At 40.0% G+C, this 25,302-nt stretch overlaps 1 protein-coding gene across 1 annotated transcript in view; it reads left to right on the top strand.

The window, feature by feature from the left end:
* The window catches only part of SLC1A3 (solute carrier family 1 member 3), a 74,056-nt gene that overhangs the window by 9,755 nt on the left and 38,999 nt on the right, over window positions 1–25,302 (top strand). The window contains exon 3 of the mRNA XM_032629000.1: window positions 10,945–11,082. Coding sequence (XP_032484891.1) covers window positions 10,945–11,082 — 138 coding nt within the window. The remainder of the gene's footprint in view (window positions 1–10,944; window positions 11,083–25,302) is intronic.

The raw sequence follows: 25,302 nt of genomic DNA, 5'->3' as shown, positions 1-25,302 counted from the left end.
TTATCAAAGAGTTGAAGGTAAATTTAGGAGCAGCGAGTTGAAAGGTACACTTAAGTTTTGAATTTCAAGACTGAGTCCCTGTCTCCTGAGAGGACAACTTTATTCTTCTTGTCCCCAAAGAGATTTCTCCAGTTCTCCAGCAATGATTCCAGGTCACAAAATGCTGTTGCTTCTCAGAGAGAAAACAGTGGGCTATTAGTGAGAGACTTTCTATCCAAAATCTTGTAAGATGAAGCTCATTTGTTCCTAATGAGAGTAGAGATGGACAATTACTGCCCTTCTCACCCTGAAAAGATGGCCTCTTCTTTTAGACACATTGCATCACTGGAAATTCCATTTTTAAAGCAAGAAAGGCAAAACCCCAGAGATCCATGTGCTTGCTGCTCTCTTCAGCGTGTTGATGAATGTGAAGGTAAAGGCATCAAGAAGGAAATGATGAGTCTTTGAAGAGACTGCCTATGACCCAAGTTGTTTTCTTTTCTTTTTTCTTATTTATTTACTTTTGTCTTAGATTTGCTTTTTTAAGGCAAATGAAGTAGTCTTGTGCATAAAGCTGCAACTCAATAAACTTGCCAGGGCTTTGTAAGTTCTGGCATCAGGATGCTTTCCACAACGTGACAGATGAGGAAAGAGCATACCTTTGCTGAGTGGTTTACAATGTGAGTTTTCAGCTCTGGTATACTTGTAACTCTGGCTAATTGGGTGAAGCAGTACACGAGCCTATAACGACTGAGTTCAAAGTTTTTTCAGATTCACTTCCTTGTCTCCAGAAAAAAATCCTTTTGGTCAGAAAGTGATCCCCTCAACTATAAATCTGAGCACGCTAGTGTCCCCCCTCTCCATGACCCAAATTAAGGAAACTCATTGTTAAAGCAAATTAAAGCAGATTGAGGACCAAGCAACCCAGACCCAGAGTGAGTTTTCAGAAAGATTCAGGCATTTAGCAGAAAAGATGTAAAATAAAATTCAGTCAGATTTTGTTTTTAATTGTGGGCCATTTTTGTGTGTGTATTTATTTTGTTATTTTACTTATGAAATAAATAAATCTACATTGCCCCAAATCAAAAAGAACAAAAATGAAATGAAATGAAAGTGTCACACCCACACAGATCCCCCAGGGGTCCAATTTGTTTTGTTATCAGTTTCTTCTGTGACTTTAGAGTTATTTTATCAGCATAAAAATAAATTCATATTTATTTAATTTTGTTTTTTTTTTTTTTGCCTTTTACAAATTGTGCCATAGTATATATAGCTCACTTCATACTTTGCTTTTTTCACTTTACAGTATCCCTTGGATGTCATTCCTTACTAGCACATAAAGAACCACCTCATCCTCTCCAGGCTGCATTGTATGGGTGAACCATACTTTATTTAAGCAGTTCCCCATTGATGGGACACTTAGGTTGTTTCCAACCCTTTGATATCATTTTTCACATGGTATAATGAATAATCTGGGATTAAAGTTATTTCACCCTGGTAAAGGATATCTGTGGGATACATCCCTAAAAGTGCAATTGCTGAGACTAAGGGTATACCCATTTGTGATTTTGTATAGCTAATTTATACCCCATAGAGGTTGGAGTCATTTACTCTTCCAAATTGTGAGATTTAAAAGAGTTTGCCCCAATGGGGCTGCTGCCACAGGTAGAGATGAGTGGACTTTGAAGTTTGTGTGGGCTGGCAAGCATATGACAGACAAGCAAAGGCACAGGGAGAACTTGGAAATTTTAAAATATATTTCATTTCCAGTTTCTACTCACAACTATATATATTACCCAGAAAGGAAGGCAACAGATTCTGGTGATTTCAGTTACTATTTCTAAAATAGATTTTTTTTAATGACAATGGATTGGACATTTAAAGACCCGTAGGATTATTTATAAATTATATTACCGTTTCACATAGTCTATGTTAGTGCAGTTTTAAGAAGAAAGCACCAGGCTTTTCAGAACTCCAAGGTTCTTCCGGTTCAGTTGTCTCTCAGTGTTGCACGCCATGCAGATTTGAGTCTGCATCTGTACCGTGCCTGGTCATCAGTCACCCACGGCTGGTTATCTGGGCACCACTGGTGGAACAAGGCTGGAACAGGTATTTCCCACCTCCAGCAACAGGAAATACCAAAGGACAAAAGAATGAGCCAAGCCAGGGCCTCTGAAGGATGTGGGAACAGAGGAGTGGGGGAGGGTTGAAAGGTTGGCTCAAACACAGAGTAGCTTCTCACCAGGAAATGCCTGGAAGTTTGAGCTGAAACAAAAAGCCTGGGACCAGCAGACCTCTTGGGCAGGTAAATTCTCCATTTTGCCCTTGGCTTCTTTATAAAAATGAGTTAATGGAACTTTACATCCAGCAGCTTCATCAGGCTGGCGTGAGACAGGCTTTTAACTTCTCCAAATTGGGCCACGATCTAGCCAAGTTCTGAAATAGAAACTTTTATTTGATCTCTCAAATAATTATTGAGTACCTGCCATAATAACCGTAATGGCCAAATTGATAAAGCATTTTATGACTTACTACAAGCTTTCGTAGGCATTCTCAAGGACTTCAGAATTCATTATAAGAAACAAGATGAATGCATATAAAACAGCTAAGATAATGCTCAGAATATGTAGCAGAGAATATTAAAGTTCAAGAAGATCATAGATACTGCCTTTCTGATCTGTTTCTCCCATTATTCAGATTAAGAAGCGGGCAGGGAGGGCAAAGAGATTGTGACTTGAAGATATTAGCTGCGGAAATAGGCAGATCTAAGTTTAAAACCCCATTTTGCCAACGTCAGTTACTGGCCACATAATCCTGGACAGTTGGCTTATTTTTTCTAGGACTCAGTCTCTTCATCTATAAGATGGTGATATTAAGTCCTGTAGGTTTGCTATGAAGATTCAGTCATTTAAGTGAAGTATCTACTAGCATAATTTACTGGCAGCATCAGGCCCAGAACCCTCATCTCTGACTCCCAGACTATGATCTTTCTACAGCATCACACCTGCTGTCTTTCATACCCCAAAAAACCTGTCTAGTGAGAGAATTAGGAATCGAGAGCTATCACTCCTAGTTTGTGAATCTAGAAACCTAAGCATATGAGAAATCATAGTTCAGACAAGAACCAGTTTCCCACATCACGAGAGAAATCAGAGTTTGGAGTGCAGTAGGGAATCGGTGCAACTAAGCAGTTCCTTTGCTCCGGAAACTGTTCAGCAGCAGCTGGGGGCCAGGCCCAGAGACTGTGCAGGTCAGACAAAGCCCTTATCATCCTGTGCAGCTCACTTGGTGTGGTGGAAACTGTGACCTTGCTTTTAACCAATAGAATACGGCAAAGGCAATGGATGCCACTCCTGTGATTTTATTACATCATACATTAGATTGTTGTGAACTTGAGGCAAAGTAGTGCTGGTTTTTTGTTTGTGTGTTTGGTTTTTTTTTTTTTTTTTTTTTTTTGCGTTACGCGGGCCTCTCAATGTTGTGGCCTCTCCCGTTGCGGAGCACAGGCTCCGGACGCGCAGGCTCAGCGGCCATGGCTCACGGGCCTAGCCGCTCCGCGGCATGTGGGATCTTCCCGGACCGGGGCACGAACCCGTGTCCCCTGCATCGGCAGGCGGACTCTCAACCACTGCGCCACCAGGGAAGCCCTGTGTGTTTGGTTTTTTACTACAAAAATGAAAAGACCCTAGCTGGGAAAGAATAGTATTTTGTCACATAAAACCAGTGGTGTGCTATCAACAAAAATATTTGATACTATTATATCTTTGAGCCATCTTGCATTCAAGCAGACAGCATGGTCTCCTTTCTGGTTGAAGATCTGCAGGCCAAGCTTTTTCCCAGTAGGAGTTTGAATGGGCTTTGACTGGTTTGCAATGTAAATGCTAGAAGAGCTAGTTAGCTCACCTTGGGTGGTGGGCCTTTGGTAGTTTTCTTACAGCTGGCCTCAGAATGTGAGATCTTCCTCTCAAAATCAATGCCAATATCACTTTTAGATTCTCTTTTGACATCTGAGCTCTTTGGGGGCCATCGTCTCTTTTCCTGGAGAATTTTGCATTGTGAATAATAACTCTAGAAGGCTTTGGTCTGCCAATCTGTTCATGACAGAGTTTGGAGATAGGGCGGGAACGTTAGTAAAACTTTACTATTTCAAACGCCAACATCCACCAAAAGTTAAAGTGGGTGATTTGGTCTAAAGTTTACTTCAGATTGTGCTTCATTCTTTTACTCTTAAATATTTTCTGGCTTCTTAATATTTTCAATAATTTTTTTCAGATTAGATATGAACCGAATTCTTAAAACAGGTCTTTAGCTTTAACTTGTGAATGTCTGGCCTTCAAAAGTGAACCAGCGGGGCTTCCCTGGTGGCACAGTGGTTGAGAATCCGCCTGCTGATGTAGGAGACACGGTTCGTGCCCCGGTCCGGGAAGATCCCACATGCCGCGGAGCGGCTGGGCCCGTGAGCCATGGCCGCTGAGCCTGCGCATCCGGAGCCTGTGCTCCGCAACGAAAGAGGCCACAACAGTGAGAGGCCCACGTAGCGCAACAAAAAAAAAAAAAAAAGTGAACCAGGTATGTGTTCTTTCTGAGGCTCCAGGGTGCACATTGTGTCTTAGTTTAGAAAGTGAAGTGACATTTAATCTTCCAAAGAAGTATTTGTTGTATAGACTCCCCAGGGAGAAACAGTGAACCCCTGAAGGACTCTTTTTCTTGAGTATTTTTTCTCTCTCTTTTTTTTGCGGTACATGGGCCTCTCACTGCTGTGGCCTCTCCCGTTGCAGAACACAGGCTCTGGATGCGCAGGCTCAGCGGCCATGGCTCACGGGTTCAGCCGCTCCGCGGCACGTGGGATCCTCCCGGACCGGGGCACAAACCCGCGTCCCCTGCATCGGCAGGCGGACTCTCAACCACTGCACCACCAGGGAAGCCCCAGAAAAAGTATTTTTTAAAAATGCATCTTTGTTTGTAGCATTCAACAAGGACGGTTAATTTTGATCACTGTAAACATTTTTGTTAAGATATTTCCTAGATTCTAGAAATCTTGTTAAAATACCAAAATAAGAATACTATGAGATTGTTGGCTGAGAACGAGGAATTCTGATATTGCTCGTGACATCTATGTATTACATAATGCCACCAAGATGCCAACTTTGCAAAGTTTGCTTCGGATCTAACAAATCCTGTTAGGAAGTTCTTCTGGTTTTTATGGTTATTTTTGCAGAGTAATCAATAATAAAGGATCTGTTCTTTTGCACTAAAAATCTGGTAGCCATAAAAGTTTTTATTAGTTCTGGGAATATCAATCAATGGGCTTAAATAAGTGCCCACTAATGGAACTCAGCTCTGCAGAGGCAGTGAGTTGCTTTACTGAAGGGAAGCAGGCTTCCCTCCACCCTTCTCCCTCTAACTGGTCGAAAGGGCAGAGTGGAGAGGGCTCTGAGAAGTCTATGTATCAGGCTGTGAGAACTTGTTTTCAGGGAAGACTCATCAGAAACCTGAATTGCTTACCCAGAAAAGCCATCTTTGCATATGCAGAGCATCTCCTCTTAACTTGATGCTGAGAGCTGGCTGACCTCAGCACACTGGCTTCACCTCTAACGCTGCCTGTCCCAGCAGAAAGCTGAAGGAAAAAATGGCTTTTGTTTATTCATTTAACAAATGAACTGAAAAAAAGCTAGATGTGGACTTCATTAAGTAAAATCAACAAAATCTTTCCTCAACTTAAGCTCTATATTTAGTTAACCTAATTCAAAAGAGAATGAAAATGTAGATAAAATGTTGTGTCCTAACTTAGGCTCTTTAAATTCGTACCATGTCTACTGAAAGGCCATGAGTACAGCATAGTGGGTGAGGGTCTGGGCCCTGGAGCGGGGTATGAAGCCCACCTCAGCCACTCAGCTGACCTTGAGAAGAGCTCGACCTCTCTCTATGCTGACTATGGCTCCGACCTATACAGGTTTGTGGTTTTGGCAGTTTACCTACTTTGTCAGTGACTGGTTCTCCATCTGTGAGATATGGGTAGTACCAGTCCTGGCTTCCATGGCATCTGTGCTTGTGAGAACTTGGCATCTTGCATGTGCTGAAGACTGTTAGCTGTTGTCATTAAGCATGAGAACCTGAAGGATGTTTTCATTTAATGTCTTTCCCACCTTTGTTACTGATGGTTTCCAAGGATTAAAATGTGTGCACTGGAGGGAAAAGGCAGGCTACTTTAATTAATAAATTCTATATACATTTAGTTAAATCATTCCATGAAAAGGGACTTGGTGTAACCATTTTAAACAGTGACTTGATACTAATAACCATATTGTGGAATCCTCAAAAAGTAAGTGGACCTGTGGAAGGTTCCGAAGGTGCCTCTGGGACATCTCTAGCAGATCCAGGGTTAGTACTCAAGTGCTTCTACAATTTGGGGGGTTAGAGATGCTGAAGACCCAGAGGCCAGGTGCATTTGAGAACTGTCTTCAAGCAAGCTAGTAGATAGAGCACTGGCTTTTGTTTGGAAGCCCCCGGGTCAACCACTTACTAGCTGTGTAACCTTGAGCCAGTTAACTAACTCCTGAGCTTCAGCGTATTCATCTTTAAAATAGATATGATAATACCTACCTCATAAAGTTGTGATGAGGATCACACCACCATTAACACATAGTAAGAGCCCAATAAAAACTGCCCTTCCCCACATAATCTCTCCTAAGAGTAGAAATGGCTCACTTGATAAACCCAGAGACAGTAAATAAACCAAAGCACAGTCAGGGACAAAACGGATTCAAAGTGTATTTGCAATGTGCTATCACTCTAAACAACTCCTCTCTTCAAAGCACTTGACTTAAAACTATCCCTTATAAATAAATGATGTCATCTTTCTGCAGTTCCTACTATAAAAAAGAGCTTTTAGAAAATGTGGTTTCTGTATTGGAGACGGTAAAGAAACAGAGACATTCTAGGGTAGATGCCAGGACTAACACTTCCAAGCAAGACCATCTTGACTGGAAGGAGACAGATGAAAAATTTCACCACCTCTTGAGACTTTGCCTTCTTGACTGTCTTTCTGTTGCTCTGTATCATTAGTAGAGCATTAGTAGAGCAGCTATCTTACCAATTTTTTCTGAATTATAATTTAAATGGGTATTTCTGGACTAGGCAGGATCCTACCCACCCTTGAAAATATTGTTGTACATGAGTAAATACATTTCTAAAACTGTATTTAGAAAGGATCTTGTAAAACCAAACTTGTTCTTAAATTGTTATTTGAAGGATATCTAAAATTCCTACTCGCTTGGTATGGTCAAATTCCAGAAGACCAAAATGAGTTTCTTGGGCTTACTGTGCATATTTTTTGTTTTAATTGAATGACAAACGTTTAAATGCATGTAAATAAAAGTCACAAAACATAACCAATGCCAGTGAAAATACATTTGATTGGAAGTAAACTTTATAATATTTATTTTATTCCTTGCATGCTTATTATAAGATAAAGCACAGATTTTAGTAACTTGACCTTTATATGAACAGGTAGGAAAGAACCAGATATAACCAGAGCTTTTTATAATTCCTATGTGCTGTTAATACTGTTGTATTGAATAATGCACACTGAAAATTGAAATTAAATACCTTACCCCAAACAGAGTTCCAGGGAGATTAAAGATTTTAAAACCAAGCAAACTATCGAAAAAGGAAAAGTGTATTGAAGATTTCTCAAACTTGGGAGGGTGAGGGAAATTAAAGTTTATAACTCTTGAAGAAATCACTTAATAAAAAAGATGTGTAGACATTATTTGTAGAACACCTGTATATTTTAAGTAATAATATATGGCAAGCAAATTAGAAAAAAACTATAGCAAATATTATTTTAAACATAGGCAAAGGGTAATTATCTCTATTATATAAAGAATCTATACCAAATATACACACACATACATAAACTCTTAAACTATCAGGATTTAGTAAATGACTGGTGAAATACAATTAGGAGGAATGGTCATTAGATGTTAAGTAAATTCAAAAGAAAACAAATATACAGACTATTTACTCATTCAAAAATTCTGCTTCTTTTAACAAGTTTTTATGATAATATTCCATTCCTAGAGGTATGGGAAATAAAGTCTTCTCATTCACTAATGGGGTATTAAACTGCTGGGCCAATCCATTGGGAAAGCAATTTGATAACATGAATTGAGGTAGTCATATGCTTTTTTTTTTTTCTTCCAGTTTTATTGAGGTGTAATTGACATACAGCACTGTATAAGTTTAAGATGTACAGCATGGGAATTCCCTGGCAGCCCAGTGGTTAGGACTCTGAGCTTTCACTGCTGAGGGTCCGGGTTCAATCCCTGGTCTGGGAACAAAGATCCCGCAAGTCTTGCAGCTCGGCTAAAAAAAATCGACAACAACACACACACACACACACACACAAAGATGTACTGCATAATGATTTGACTTGCATACATCATGAAATGATTATCACAAAAAGCTTAGTGAAAGTCCATCGACCAGGGATTGAACCCATGCCCCCTGCAGTGGAAACACGGAGCCCTAACCACTGGACCACCAGGGAATGCCCAAAAACTTTCATATACAACGTACAGCAGTGTTAATTCGTCATGTTGTCCATTACATCCCTAGTACTTATTTGTCTTATAACTGGAAGTTTATACCTTTTGACTGCCTTATCCAATTCCTTTCCCCACACACACCCCCTCTTGTAACCACAGTTCTGATCTCTATGAGTTTGTTTGCTTGTTTTTGAAGTATAATTGACCTACAACACTATGTTAGTTCCTGGTGTACAACGTAGTGATTCCATGTCTCTATACATTCCCAAGTGATCTTCATGATAAGTCTAGTTACCATTTGTCATTCTACAAAGATATTACATAATTATTGACTATATTCCCCACACTGTACATTTCATACCCATGACTCATTTATTCTGTAACTGCAAGTTTATACCTCTTAATCTCCCTCACCTATTTCTCTCCTCCCCGCAGCTGGTAACCAGATTCTTTAATGCACTGGTTCCCTTTCCCTGAACTACACTAAACAAAATACCTCTAGGTAAAAACCAGCCTTCGTATATTCATAATGGTGTTTTTCATAAAAGTAAAAACTGCGAAACAACCAAGTGTTCAACAACAAAAATGGTAGTAAGTAAATTTTGATACAATCACTGGATCTGCTATCATGAGGCTTAAAAGTGATGTTTATGGTGACTATATATGGAAAAGTATAGTCTGCGTGATCCCTGTGTATTTAACTCTGTAAGAGAACATTCTGGAAAGAAGCTCAGGGAAGCACTAACAGTAGTTGTCTTTGCTCTACTGAAGAGACAGGAAGTATGAAAAGTAGTCAAGAATGTGAGGTCTGAGTCCAAACTGCCTGGGTTTAAATTCCAGCTCTGCCACTTGAATGGACGGCTATTTGACTTTGATATGGAAGAGCTGTTGAAATTGGGCATGTTTTAACTTCACTATGATTAGATTTCTCCATCAGTAAATTGGTGGTAAATTAGTACCTATGTCCTGGGAGTTTTGTGAGGATTAAATATATGGATACTAATACAGGTAAAGCACTAACAACAATGCCTGGCAAATAGAGAGAGCTCAGTCAGTATTAGCTATTTGCTATTTAAATGGTAGAACCAATAAAGGCAGGCTTTGGCTTCCTCTTTTCTACATTTTCCAAATCAACTTTTTTCTCCCGAACATATTACTGTTACATTGGGAAAAAGCAATAAATATTTTTCTGAAGGTCTTGAAAACAGGGTCAGCTGGATTTTCTAGTCATGTAGATTCAACTTGTAATTGCGATATCACGGTATGTAATCAAAGAATGGATACTTCATGTTGTTGGAATCCAAGAATTGAAATTGGAGTTACAGTAACAATTGAAATGAACTTTGTGTCTCATTTCATAAGAAGTTAAGATGGTTCAGTTTCCTTAAAGGACTGCTTGCTTCCTTTGGAAAAACTTGTGTCTACACAGTATTCTCTCTCCTCCCCCAACCTCTAGCCTCTAGACTACTCAGTACTTCTCTATAACTCACATGGTTTAGTAAAATTTTTGAAAATATTTACAATAATGGAATAAGAAAATCTGGGCGGGGGGGGCAAAGAAAGTTTATTAGGAAAAGGGGAGAAGGAGAAAAATTATTCAATACATCTGTTAATTTCTGAACATTTCCAAAGGTACCAAGCATAATTTGATATACCTATAGAGTTATCATTTAAATATTTTTTAAAGTTCCAGGAGCAGAATCAAATTAAGGGGAAAATTGCTTTCTCTTTCCCTTATTATCCCCTAAGTTTTCAGGGAAAACTTTTGGAAAAAGTCTCTGCTAATTTTGTTGTCTTCTTTTGCCAGCAACTAGCAAGTCTGTACAATATAGTTGCCAAGGCAATATCGGGACCATGTAGACAGAAAGTGTGGTGTGTAGACAGGGAGATGATGAAAATGGATTAACAGTGTGCACAAGAGGAGGTTTTTTTCATTGTAAAAGATAAAATTACACTGCCCTTTATAAGTGGTTATGCCAGCCGTTCTAACATCTGTTGTTACAAAAGAACTTCATTATAATAAGCCTCTTTTATTGTTTTCCTATATTGCCTTGTGTGTGGATACGTGATTTATTTCCTAGATATGCCCCAATCCATGTCCTGGGCCATGTCAAAATTGGTTCCCCTGCATGCAAGTTAGACAGAGAAATTTTTCATTTGCTAAGACCAGGAGCATTTTTTTCTCTAAGTTCTACTCGAAGCCCTGAATTCAGCCAGACCCTTCCAGACTATGATTGAAAAGATAGGCACACCCCTTGCTCCAAAGTGGCACAAATATTTGCTGCTTAAATAAATCGAGTCTCCTTAGACAGGAGTGATGATCAGCCAAATGCTTGCTTATTTTTCTACGATTGCTACAGTTTCGAAAAAGACTCAACTTTTCTTCTTTGTCTTGTTTTTGTTTTTTCTCCTGCAGGTACAATCCTTGGATTTACCCTCCGACCATACAAAATGAGCTACCGGGAAGTCAAATACTTCTCCTTTCCCGGGGAACTTCTGATGCGGATGTTACAGATGCTGGTGTTACCACTAATCATCTCCAGTCTTGTCACAGGTACCCTATGCAGTTTTGTTTTGTTTTTTTCATGTGTGCTTATTGCAAAAGATCGCTTAGAAAAACAAACGCTTTAGGTTTCTGCTGGATGCATGCTCTGTTCTAGAAAATAAAAGTCCCTTCAAAATGATGGAAAGGAGGCTTTAGTAATGCATGAATGATTATAACTCTCGTATTTTACCAATCACAAGAGGAAACGGATTTGAACCGCCATGTAATCTGGTCTGCCTCACTACAAAAGAGGCGCACTGCTAAACACTACACAACCAGCCTTCTCTGCCCACAGCGATGTAGTTGACAACAGCGTACAACAGGTCTGTTTTCTCACCCTCTTATCCCACCCAGATAACATCTGGTTGGACAGCCTATTAGCTATTGATGCAAGAATGCTTGTTCTCAGAGCCACCACGACTTGAGCGGGAGCCTTCTTGGAAGCCTCATCAAGAGGTAATGCCCACAACACACTCACCAACTCTGCTGCCACCAACACTGTATCTTTTCCTGGTGAACCCGCATGATTTCGTTCCCTTCTCCATTGTCCCCCACCCCCGTTGCCTTTTACGCTGGTGGGAGAATGGGGAGGGGGTGGGAGATTTTCCCCATCCAGATATTTTGTCAGTTGACACTTGGTTTTTCAAGGCACGGAAGGAAGCTTTGCAGGATAGGATTCTTATTTTCTATGAACGCGAAATAACGACTTACGCCTGCATGGGAAATGGTTGAAGAGTCACTGGTACCTTGATTGGAGAATACAAACAGAACCAAGAAGTTTTAGAAAACTCTTCTCTTTCCCCACAGCACATCTCTGACTTGGAGAAGGAATGTCCATAGACACTGCCCCAGCAGGATGGTTTCTGAGTTTGTAGCTAAAACCCAGAACTCAGGTATTACTGGCCCTGTTTTCTCTTCCGTCCTTGGCTTACTGCCCACCTTTAGGCAGATCATTCTGTGGCTCCGAGCATCTTTCCCCCGCCCCCCCACCCAGGGAGTTCTCAAGGCCATTTATAATCGCCTTTCAAGATCTCTGTGTAATAAGAACAACATAGAACAACTCAAAAGTCTTGGGGCAAGATTCTGACTGCTCTATGCCTTGGAGGGCTGGCCATTACTTGGACAGAAACTATGTCAGTTTGTTTTTTTTTCAGCGCCTTGCAGATCTCTGCTGGCTTCTACTTGTTCAGGTCTTCAAACAAGTGATTGCATGTACATAAAGCTTCCATTGGAGGATGAAGTGCCCATAAAACAATCAAGTAGACAGAATGATTTGGGGCACTTGTTTTTGAAACTGGCCTGGCCCATTGCTGACCAGAGGTAATCACAGCGGCCACGATTCTTATCACAGAAGCTAAATTCATGCTGACGTGAGGGCACATCCTCATTATCTACGTGCTGCCATTTTCCTGGGAAACAAGTTCTTGCAGAAGCACTTAGAGGACAGAACTCACATCCACTATTTTGTTTAATGATACAGGGAGTCCCTTCCCACCATCCCTACTGGCTGGAGTCTGAATTGAGTACCTGCAGTTTTTCTGGATGCAAACTGTGGGGTTTGGGGTTCCTTTATACTGTCTCTTCAAGGGTGAGAACAGTGTTTAGAGGTTTCTGCTTTCTGGCAATTGTGCTAAAATTTCCACTGTGCTACAGTGGGTTTTATAAGAGGAAAGCCCTCATTTGGTACAACTAGAGGAAATATTAACTCCCTTTAGTAGCAATCCGAGTTAACAGTTATTTGAAGTGGAATTTCCTGGTATTTTCTAATACTTAATACATCAACTTTGTTGAAGGAATAAGAGCTTTCGTTGAGTAATTTTTCTGGGAAAAAAAATAACCCACTGTGATGCAATCCCTCTGCATGGTTAAAAAGAAATTGTGCGTAAACCTTGGAGAAATTATCAACATTTATAATATTGGTGTTAAAGAGAAAGGAATTATAAACTGCAAACAACCAGTATAAAATGAACTTTTAAAATGTAACCTAATTGCAAGTTGGGAATGCTGCCACTAGGGACCATTAAAAGAGTATCAGCTCTTTTCCAGGACTGTTAAGAGAAGCGGCTTAATTTAGCTTGCCAAAGATCTTTTTAAGGTGTTGGTCTCAAAGGAATAATTTCCAAGCTACATGGTAATTTAGATATTCATGATCAACTGGAATGAGTGATAGATTCCATAAGAATTTCTTTCATGGTTTTAAGTACAGGGATTCTAAACCAAAGCAGGGTGTGACTCAGTGTGAATGAGGAGGTGGGGGGGGGCGACTTTTGCAAAGTACACACACCCCAGGGGATCCCTGTAAGTGTTGGGAAGCATTATTGGAGAATGTGCTGGGAGACAACAAAGTCAGGGTCCACTATTTTAGAATGGAAAAGCAAACTCAGATGCCTCCAGTGGCCAAGCGGGCGATGTATATATATGAAGCTGCCCTTTCAGGCTACTTTTTGTTTTCCTACTTAATAGAGTCATGGATACAGAGAAGTATTTCTCTTTGACAGGAGAGGTAACAGAGATGAGTGTGATGATAAATGGAAAGTGACCCACTGCAGAATAGCGTAGACAAAGGGAGGCAAGATTGTGACCTGAAAGCTATCAGCTCCAGCCAATTGTTGCCATGTGTCAACAAGGGCCAGATCTTCCAATTTTTCAAAAGAATCCAGAAATCCAAAAATTGATAAGAACCTAGATTTTCAAACATTGACATAATTAACATCTGCAGGCTCAATCCATCCCTTGGGCTACCAATATTGGAACTCAGGTTTCAGCGTCAGTGCTATTAATTATAAGAAATGCACTGATAGATTTGTGCACCCATCAGGCTATCTCTGGGTTTCATATGTTGCCTCATTCCACTGTTGGCAGTTCCATATCGAAGCTTAACTCAACATGGAATCAGCTACTGAACACCACATTTATTGTCTACTAAACAAATAACTGTTGGAAAACTTCTCCTCCACCTTCTGGGTATTACCACGTTGTGTCCTAGCCACGTTGGCCTTTTCTGCGCCCGACAGGAACACGAGAACTCAGCACTCTTAAGTTCAAAAGTCCCAGGGTCTGTGCAGACAGAAGGTGAAATGCATGAAACCCTTATTGCATTATTTCCATTTGGCATTTTGTTTTAGAAGGTTCTGTACATTTAATCACGTTTAAACTCTGAGACATTGAAGTTACGTTTTCATAGTTGGAACATCCCTGTTGGTGAATTGTGGCACTAGATCCCCTGTAAGCCATGTTCTCCTTTTTCTGAATTTGAAATTTTCAATCCTTCCAAACATCCTTGGTGTGTATTAGCATTCCAGAAGCTGCCAGAGAGAAGCTGGAGAAAGCCTAACGGCTAGATTTGTACTCAAGTACCTATTTTTTTGAACAAGAAGAATACTTGTATGCCAACATACCGCACAATAAAATAGGGGGTTGGTACCAATTCCTACTGATTTGGTCAAGATAAGCAGCCAGACTAGATATTTCATGCCAGAATTATGAGTTGGCTCGGCTGACTTAACCCTTATGAAATACACTAGATAATAATTAAACTCCATTTCAAGTTGCTCTGTGTAGACGTAACCATCACCTCCTCCTTACTTTGGAATTTTTTCAGAAAACTAGTGCTTTCTTCTTTTCTCATTCTAAGTGTGCATTCCTTCTCAATCACTTACCTCGAAAGGAATCTTCCGTGTCTCCAGTTTTCTGGAAGGGGGATGCATCCCTTTTGACAAACATCTTCCAAATCTGTAGACCAATGAATTCAATGGAATGTGGGACTTAACTGTAGTTGAAGCCAACAAGCTACACTCAGCAAAAGGCTCTCTTACCTGAGAAAATAAAAGTACAGACAATAAATGGCATACCTCAAAGTATGGCCCTTAGTGTCAGAGAAATGACAGTTACAATAAAAATAATCTAAAATTTTGTCATTTCCTTTAACACAAGAGGGCAAAAAATGAGCTAGGCAATTCTTAGTATTTGGACATGTGAAAGGTTTGTGAAGGCCTTGCAAAAATGAAAGCCAAAATCACACAAGAAAAATTTAATATTTTAAACTATTCATTGTCATGACTCAGGGATATAGCTGAGGCCTTTGTGAAATACCCCAGGCATCTATGTACAAGAAAAGGGACTGTAGATTGCTTTCCTTTCTTCCCCCACACATACATTTCATTGAAGGAGGGAAAAAAATATCCATCTTGGGTAGGGAGGAGTTTCTTTGGGCCTCCTTTTCATTCTCTGTAAAACGAAGGTGTTAATGGTACCTATGTCGTGGGTCTGTTGTTCTGAGGATTTATGCCTGGCACACAGTATGTGCTCAATTAATGGTAGTTATTGGCAGTCAGAGTAGCAGCAGTGAGAGCTGTCCTGGTCCACATTGTATAAGTGAAAATTCTAGAAAAAGAAGAGAGCTTCAGTTCAGGGGCATGTAACTAAGCCTCCAGATTCCTCACGTCTCGTATGTCTGTGATCCTTACAGCTATCAGTTTCCTATTAAAGGTAAATTAAAGAAACCGTGAGTAATGGAGTAACAACACGGGAAAATTCCTTCCTCTCTACTGGAAGGGATTGGTTTTTGCCCTGCAGTGAGGGATGGGATGACCTTATCACAGCTGCATAATTCTAAATATTATCATTGGTTATACAACTGCCCGGTCTTTCCTGAGAAACTTAGCCCCAGTGTGTGGCACCCTGGAATCCACAGGGCAGTAAATTCCACGTGCTGCTTACATGCCGAAAGCAGAGCCTTCCCGGCTAATCAAAACGTTGACAAACTGAGTCTGTCTCAACACTCGAACACACTTCATGGCAGCCTGGAAACAAGGTACCGAGAAAGCAGCTTCAGCCCAGCTCATCTGAAGCCAACCATTGGCCCCGCTTTATTTTCTATCTCCATCTGTTTACAAATGTGGGAAGGGAGGCTAAATAACATCCATCTAGAGGGAGAGGTTGTAAGATCTAATGGGAAGACCCGTCTGAGGGCCAAAGAGATCACCTGGCTTTTTTGCATCCTATAGAAAGGAAATCTGGGAAATTAAATGCTTTTTATTTATTTTTAGTGGATTTGGGTTTTGGTAAAGTGTAGACAAATTTATTTAAGTCTAGCTGTCCCAGAAAATGTCTACCATTCTGTCACAGACAGTTTCATTCACTAAGCACTTGTTGAGCTTTTTTACGTACCAGCCACTTTTCTAGGACCTGAGGGTCCCAAATGAGGAAGACAAGGCCCCTGACCTCAAGGAGTTCAGAGTCTGGTTGGGAGATAGACTCACGATTGCAGCGTCACGGGAACAGTGACCCAGGGAAGAAGAGCCCAGTGGAGGACAAAGTAGGGACTGAGTATCAGGCCATCCCTCTTCCTGAGTCTCCAGTTTTCAGGCTCCCCAGTCAGCAGCTTGTTGTTGCTTTCCTCACACCTGGCTCACCGTTAAACACGGTAAGAGCCAGAGGGGGGTGCCCCGTGACGTTCCCAGCAAAAGTAACACCGGGGAACATAGCCTCACAGATGGGAAGTCAGAGGGAAGAGGCACCTAACAGGGTTTCAGCCACAGAAACTTTCCCTTTCAGAGCAGAGCCACTCAGCTTTCAGGAGGAGAGACAGAAGACTGAGGCTGTCCAAACTGGAAGGCAGAGAGAGGTGATGCTATGCATCCCGACGCCCAGGACAGGAGTCCCCTCTCCAGCACCCCGGAAGGTGGCCATCAGCTGCCTCCTGAAAGTTTCATGCTTAGGTGGTCCGAACTTGAGTTGCACTTGTCTCCTGCGAGGTCCACCTAGTGGTGCTAATTGTGCCCCATGGAGCACAGTTCTTCAGCCAGTTTCAAGAGGGCATCTGAGCACAGCCTAGAATTTCTCTCCCAGTTCTTCTCATGTGCCCAGTCCTTCTAGGCCCCTTACCAACTGGGTTGCCCTCTCCTGAATCCCATTGTTTTCCCAGAATTGAACCCAGAGCTCCAGGTGTCACGTGACTGGGTAGGGAGAGTCACCAGGAACCAATCCTCTGCTAATACCAGCTGGGGTTGGGTCAGCTGCAACAAACCACTGGCTCAGAGGGGTTCTGCCTGTGGTAACCTAACCCCTCAGAATTGAATGTTTATGGAAAAACTTTTGTGGTAAAAATGGAACAGTTTTTGAATTGAAAGATCAGAAGCCCCAGGCTCATCAAGGCTTTGTGTGAGATTTGACTTTCTAGAAGGCTTGGGGTTCTATGAGCTGGGATTTTTTTTTTTTTTTTTTTTTTTGGCCACACGGCTTGTGGGATCTTAGTTACCCAACCAGGGATTGAACCCAGGCCCTCAGCAGTGAAAGCACGGAGTCTTAACCACTGGACTGCCAGGGAATTCCTGGGAATTTTTATCTGTGAATTTCAGCAGCTTCAATGTAGCCTGTGGTTTTGATCGGTTCTGGTTTGTAAGACACTTTTGAAAGTTTCTTTAATAAAATTAACAAGAAAGAAAAATTTAAAACTTCTTTTAAAATTAAATTATTCTCTAAGAAAAATAAGATTTTTTCCCCCTATGTTACCAATTTGGTGATTTCTTTCAAACTACTGTGGAACTACAGGTCTGTGGGCTGTGTTGGAAAGAGATGCTTTTCTTCTGCTGATATGATAATGGTTTTCAGTAGAGCAATGATGGATGCTGATGAATTCTGACTGGAGATTTGTGCTTGAGGACACACACAGACACCCAGTCTATTGACTTTGATTTGAATGGACTTCTGCTAGGAGAACTGCTCACCTTGGGAATGACTAGGAGCCTGCATTCCATTACAAAAGACTTCTGTGTGCCCCATAAAGCCAAGTTAAAAGACGCTGGAGTTTCTACCAGCAGAAAGAGACAGACATAGAGATAGAGAGAAAGAGAGAAGGTTCTGTAGCCAGACAAGGCTTTCTGTGGCAATGCCATGGGTTGTATGTCTGCAGGGGACAGTACGCCATCTTCCCTCTGTTCCGTGTTTAGTGAGTATTTCATGATAAGCAGAAAGAAGGCTTTGGGGTGACGGTATTCTCTGCTGAAGGACTGATCTGCTGGAATGATCCAGCCGATTCTGAGTCTGGGTAGAATCTAGGTTCTCAAGCCTTATGTTTGTGCAGATTTATTTCTCTAGGCAAGATAATCTTCTTTTTAGCTTCTTCATGGAGATCTTTGTAATAACCCCAGATCCCCAGGCTGGAGGCCAGCGCACTACCCATAATTGCCCTTGTTTTGCTAACCCAGCAACATCTACATTATCAGTTAGTACTGCTTTCAAATGTCCATTTCCTGCACTCCCTCGTATGGGGAAATAGGTTTTGCTGTCTTTCTATTTAGTTTTTTAAACAATTACTTGAGTTTCCATCTGAGTTTTCCTCAGAGGGAAGAAACTTCCCCTAAATTACCAAGGGGGTTTCCTCTCACAGGGCACTGGATGAAGGAAGGCCAGTGTCTGAGCTCTGTGGTTCTGGGGACAAGTAAACAAGTCAGAAGAAGCTCCTGGCTAATCATTTAGAAAGAGTTCTGTAAGAGCATGATGGCAAGATGATTGTAGGCCTCCTAGATCCAACCTGTTGAGATGACATTTATATTGCCAGGACCTGTCAGTGCTGTTGGGGGGGGTGGGGAAATAAACACACACACACACACACACACACGCACACACAATCCTGTGTCATCTATAATACCCCCGGACCCTCTCCCCCACCTATCCTCCTTCCCACCACTGGATTATTTTGAAGCAAATACGAGATACTTCATTATGTTTCTAAAAGCAAAGAACACATAAGACAGGAATAATATTTTAAGATGATTTTAACTTGTTTCATGTTTCTTTAATGTTCTACACACACACACCCCCACACACACACCAAGAGTTGTCAGTCACTTAAAGAAAGTGTTGCCAACCAAGCTCTTTACTTTCTTTCCGTTTGTGGTATAAACTTCTCTACCAGTGCTTTACATTAATTACCAATGCTTCCAGAGAGCACGATGCGTCTCTATCTAGTAGGAGATAATGCAATAAAACGTTGATGCTATGAAATCTGGGAACACAATTTTTCATTATAGCACAATATGAATATGGATATGTGCACACATAGCTTTGCATGTTTGTTTTTTCCAAAGTTCTTCTGACTCTGAAAAGTACTACAGTCTGACTGTTGCCTCTACTCTTTTTAATTTGCAACTTTTCCAGAATTTCTTTCTGTACTTTAAGGTTTCTCAACTACATCATGTCTCCTTAACCTGTCATTTGGATGCACTGTTCTCAAAGGAGTTTGTGCTAAGAGCTGAAGTTTCATTATTTTAAAACTAACTTTCCTAAAGAATATTGCAAAATTTTCCTAAATTGATACATACCATAAAATCCTTAATATCAGCATACCCTACCTACACAGTAAGTATTTATTTTTTTAAAAAGATGGAAACATTAGTAGCTTCTGTACTGGAATCTTGCTGTATTTTTAAATTTTAGAATATAATTTGGCAGTCTTATCTTGGGACCTGTGCTTAATGGCATATCTGAAAGCATTCCTTTGGCATGCCTAGGCTTACAGCCAGACATTAATGTCGTAGTTCTTAAGCATATTTAAGAATAATAAACTGGAAATTCATAACAATAACACTCATGGGCACATTCAAAATGTTTACATATTAAATGATGTAGGAACACATTTACTGTGAGAGAATATGACTCTTAGTATGAGAACAAAACTATAAGCACATTTCCATGACTAGTATAAGCTATTAAATCTAAGCATGATTGACAATTTCAAAATTTCTAATATCACTTAGGCATTATATTTCATAATTTTTAGCCCCTTTTTTGCCAGTATTCACATGAGTAGAGGCAAGAAACACTTATGGAAAATTTATAGGGAAAAAATCTTAGAATTGAAAGAATTCAATCTATTGACTTTATTCATTTTTTTCCCTCTGAATTGGACACGTGGCATCATTATTTGATTTTAGCAGAAAACAGAAACTCTATGGAAAGATGGCTAATGTCAGTATATAATTTCCCATTAAATAAATACCTGAACACTGACTTAACACCTCCCAAGTAAGGTCAAGGGCCTGAAAAGTGCTGTATAAATCACATAAGCATATTTGGATATATAGCAGTGTGTATCAGACTTTCAACTGCTAGAGACATCCTTGTTGTCAGACTTTGCCCTCTACCACTAACTTCCCCTTGTTCCTTGTTCCTTGGAATGATAGAAATCTATTTTACAATAGAAAGAGAGAGGCTTTTATTTATATGGAGTCCCTAAAATTATTGCTTGGTATTGGTAGACTTAGATTTATCTTATTTTCAAGATGGTTTTTGTCTTTTTAACAGTTTTATTGAGATATAATTCACGTGCATACAGTTTACCCATATTAAGTGTATAATTCAATGGCTTTTAGTGTCTTCCTGGAGTTGTGCATCCATCATCACAATAAATTTTAGAACATTATTACTAACCCCCAAAAAACCCCACACTTCCTAGCCATCTCCCCCAAATTACCCCATTCCTCTAACCCTAGGCAAACATCAGTCTTCTTCATTTCTTTATAGATCTGTCTATCCTGGACATTTCATATAAATGGAATCATACAATACATGGTCCTTTGTTACTGGTCTCTTTCAAGGTTCATGTTTTCAAGGTTCATCCCTGTTGTGGCATGTGTTACTATTTCATTCTCTTTTATGGCCAAATAATATTTCATTGTTTGGCCATCCCATATTTTATTTATCCATTCATCTGTTGGTGGACTTGGGGGATTTTTTACATTGCAGGCAGGGCGCGCTTATGAATAATGCTGCTGTGGACTTTCATTGGCCTATGTTTTCATTTCTCTTGGGTATATACCTTGGAGTGGAATTTCTGGGTCATACGGTAACTCTGCTTAACCTTTTGAAGAACTGCCAGACTGTTTTGTAATTGCACTTGTAATTGTAATTTACATCCCCACCGGCAGCATATAAGGGTTCTAATTTTTCCACATTCTCGCCAACACTTATGTCTTTTTTTTTTTTGCTTTGCTTTTACCTGTAAAAGATGTATGTTTTAGCTAAAATTTTCGAAGTCATAAGATATGTAGTCTGGGTATTATAACTGCATTTTATGTTTCAAAAAAGATAAAATTCAAATGTTACATCTTTGGTTATACTAAAATGATTGTTGAAATCCTTTGAAATGTATGTAGACTCATCAATCATAACTTTTTGTTATGTTAGAATATAATGTGTTACTTTCTTCAGCTATAGTGAATAAAAATCAGCTTAATTAAAAAAATAAGACAGGTGACACAACAATGTGAATATACTTAACACCACTGAACTGTACCTTTAAAAATGGTTAAGTTGGTAAATTTTATGTTATATGATCTTTAACACAATTAGACATTTTCAAATATAAGGTAGATGTAATATTTTAATGTCAGTTCTTTTGAAAGGGGCATTCTAAATGCTTGTTTGCTTATTAATTTAACCTACCACAGCTAGAGTTTTTACACATAGCTTTCAAAGGACATCATACACTGCTTAAATCAGATAGCTTTCTCCCTGTGCCGGGAATTCACTTTTGGAAATGTATAGTATAGATGCTTGAGGTATCCAGAATGTTAAGTCTTGAGGGCAGTAATCAGATAATCTCTCCAAATCGAGACATTCCTCAGAGGCCCCTGTGGTTTCCCTGAGGAGGTAGTTGGGGGTCAGGGTAGGGGTGTGGGAAGAGACAGACCGAAGCAAGAGGACCTCTGGATTACATACTCGAGTTTCCTCCAAGGAATGTGGATGCTAAGACTGGAGTGCTGGTACAAATCTCACCGGTATGAAGTGGCCTTTATGAGCTACCTCAGTGGCCTGGTACATCTTAATTTACAGAAAGTCCCCCGTTGCTGAAAGTTCTGTTCAGATCTTTTACAATACTACTGAATTATACATTCATTATAATTCTCTGCATTATGAGCTATAATTCCAGGTCAGTTATTTTCAACTCAGAAGGAAAGGGTTTGCTTCCTTAGGTGTCTGCACTTGGGTAATTCCAGAAAAGCCCCTAAAGTCCCATTCTTTTAGGACCCTCCACTTTTTAAAGCACTCGTAAGACCTCCAATCCAAATCTTGGACTGTGTCTTCTACTGCCTTTTGACCATCAGTAAGCCAAAGTGAAGCTTGCCAACTGACCATTCTCAGTAATTTGGGGGTTGTCTCATTCAGCTTCCATCCCATTTCTTGAATTGCCAGTTGTGAGTTGTACCTCCGCTTGGTGAGTTAGTTTATGGTGGTACTGATTATTGCTCATTTGTGTGCCTGAAGAGGACTATAGCCCAAGCAACCTCTTGCATTGATGGTGCTATCCTCTTACAAATGTATAAGTAATGTACAGGCTAATTATAAATCATTCATTTGTGTTTATTAAAGAAAATCCCAAAGACCCTTTGCTGTAAGCAAAATGTAAGCCACTGACCACTCTTTAAAGAAACAAAGCTATATCGCTAAGGGAAAACTAAAGGTGGGTGGGTCTTTTGAAGTTGATGTCACGGAGGGCAGCATTGGTGCTGCTGCCAGAGACAGGATGGATTATTGGTCTGACCAAGGGAAGTCTGGAATTTTAAAGAACACTGATAGAGTATTACAAGCACTATCCTTGATAACAAGGGCTGGCTTTTTTTCACTAACAGTTGGTTTCCTCTCTTTATGCTGCTGTTTCAGATTATCCTTTCTGTGTTGAAATCCACACAAGGGGCATGAGCTTACAACCCTCAAAAAATAAACAAAGTATCCCAAGCTTCTTGTAAGTCTAAATATTAGACATTGTTCAGTCATGTCTGCCCCCTCCATCGTTGGACAAACCACAGTGGTATGAGGGTCGGCTTTATCCTCCAGCCCTGTGATCTGCTGTCAGTGGCTCTGGGCCAGTGTGCTCTCCAAGTGCAAGCTGCATGAAGGCAGACAGCGTGTCTCCGTTCTGATTAAGCTTTACAGCCAAGCTCCCCCAAAGGCGCCACATTGGCACGGTGCTGTGCAACTGTGTGTACACGTTGACAATGACAATTTAACCTCCCGGCTGGGAAATGGGATTTGGATATTAGTAGGAAAACAATTTGTGGTCTCATATTTGTGGTCTCTTAAAGGAGAAAATTCTAAGTGGTTCCTAAGTCTTGGAAAACTTTCTATTGCAGTATTTCAAGAGTCCTCCCAAATAACGCTCAAAGGGGTATTTTTGAAAGAAAAAAAAAAAAAAAAGATCTCTTGAAGCTTTGCAAGTACAAAAGTTCCTGCCTCGGTGGAGTACAAATAGTGCTATATGAGGGAAGCAGAGGCGTGGGCAGGAATTTAAAAGTACATTACATCCACCCGTGTTTATTGTGCTACAGTATTGGGATGTAAGGGTCAGAGGTAGAATTGGTCCCTTGGGATGTTTCTTGTTGAAATCCATGGCCCTGGTGTTGCTAGCCAAAATGCATCTATTCTAATAAAATATAGGTTCCATACGACACCATAGCATTATAAAATACATATTTGTGAGAGTAGCAATGGAATTAGACTCTGCTCACCTCATACACACAGGTGGTGCAGAGAAAGTTGCATGGTTCTGCATAACTAAGTTTTGGGTTTTCATTAATTACCCTATTGGAAATACGTAGTTCTTCGTTTGTAGTTTCAAGTAAGAATCTAATTTGACCATTTTCCGCTTAAAATACCTTATGAGTCCTGTGGTACTCAACTAACACTCGCTGTTAACCAATTTCCATACTCAGCCATATGCCGCTCATAATGCAACTTATTACAAGGACTTGAATGAAATAATTTAATTATTTTCAATATACAAAAGGCAAAATTAGCTGCCATGAATTCCTCTGGAGCAAAGCATACTCACCCTTCCAAATGAGTGTTCATTTTTGACATTCAATCAAGATACACTCAAATTCAAATATATCTTTCATTAAGTAGAGTATTTCCTTTGGCATTCAAAATGATTCCAAACTTTGCTCAGAGAAGAGAAAGAGAAAGAGAGAGAGAGAGCAGATGTATTAAGGAAATTTAATTGATTCTACTTGACACATTCCTGCCAATCTACTCATTGATTTACTTACACCAAAGAGTACATATAAAAATTAAGACAGAATCTGTGATTCTTTCATGGAAAGAGATTTTTGTCAACACTAGAAAAAGTCAGATTTTGGTGAAATTCTGACTGCAAGGCTGTTTCCTTAAATATGCGGACTCTGATCATCCATTTTATTTTATTTTTACAACTGAAATCATTTTTTGAGAAAAGGTAGCCATTCCAACAATTATTATTCTTTAAAAGAGATCAGTTTCTTTTATCGAAATTTATCAGAGTAACTTCGTGGCTTTTTTATTCCTTGTTTTTAATTTATCCCAACCATGTGGAGAAGGCTAAAATGGGCTCTGGGTGCTGTGAGTTTGTAGCGAGCATTCTCTGCATTTCCATGTGATCACTTAGAATTTTCTTTTAATTAAAGCAGTAATCAGCATTAAACTTACCATTTGGCACATATTTTTTCCTTTTTTTTTTTTTTGAGGACCAACCACATAAGTGTGCAAGAAATTGTATTTTATTCTGCCAAATACCTTTCCATTATTAATTTTTAAAAAATGATTGCACTGTCTGAACGGCAAAAGGAAATTTTTAAGGTTTGTATGTTCGATTATTTTATCTACAGCCAGGACTGTGCCACTCAGCAACAAACTTAGGTTTCAAAATTTTAACTTGGGAACTTCTCAAGGAAATTTGAGATTTGTGTCAATAAACCTTTTCTTACTGATGACTAATATAAGTTGGAACACAGTTCTTCAGTTAAATCTACCGTTTTTGCCCCCATAGTTCATCAGCTCTTTGGACAACCTCCAAATGCAGTCTGTACCACACTTCATGCTGTCTCCTCTGTGTAGTTTGAGAGTTTGGCTCTTACAACCTTCAATTGCCCTTGGAAGGTATTTATGGCTTTGATGGGCTTTGTTCACAGTCAGTGTTCTTGTAGATAAAACCCCTTGGCTTTCTTGTGACACTGAGCTACTGATCCCAACTTCCCACATGTACAGTCAAAATCCACTTTCAAAAAGTGCAGCCTCACCAGGAGAGAGGCTTGGGAAGGACTTCTTAAGCATGGGCAGACCCCCTGTGTGACTGGTCTTTAGAGATAGTGAATCACTCTGTTTTTCTTTCTAACCACAGACATTGTGAAAAGACTCAGTGGAGAGAAGAGCAGGATTTGATCTCTCTTGACTCTAACTGCATTCATGACCTGT

The sequence above is a fragment of the Phocoena sinus genome, chromosome 3 (genome assembly GCF_008692025.1).
Source record: "Phocoena sinus isolate mPhoSin1 chromosome 3, mPhoSin1.pri, whole genome shotgun sequence".
NCBI classification, from domain to species: Eukaryota; Metazoa; Chordata; class Mammalia; order Artiodactyla; family Phocoenidae; genus Phocoena; species Phocoena sinus.
This window is presented reverse-complemented; position numbering and strand designations above follow the sequence as displayed.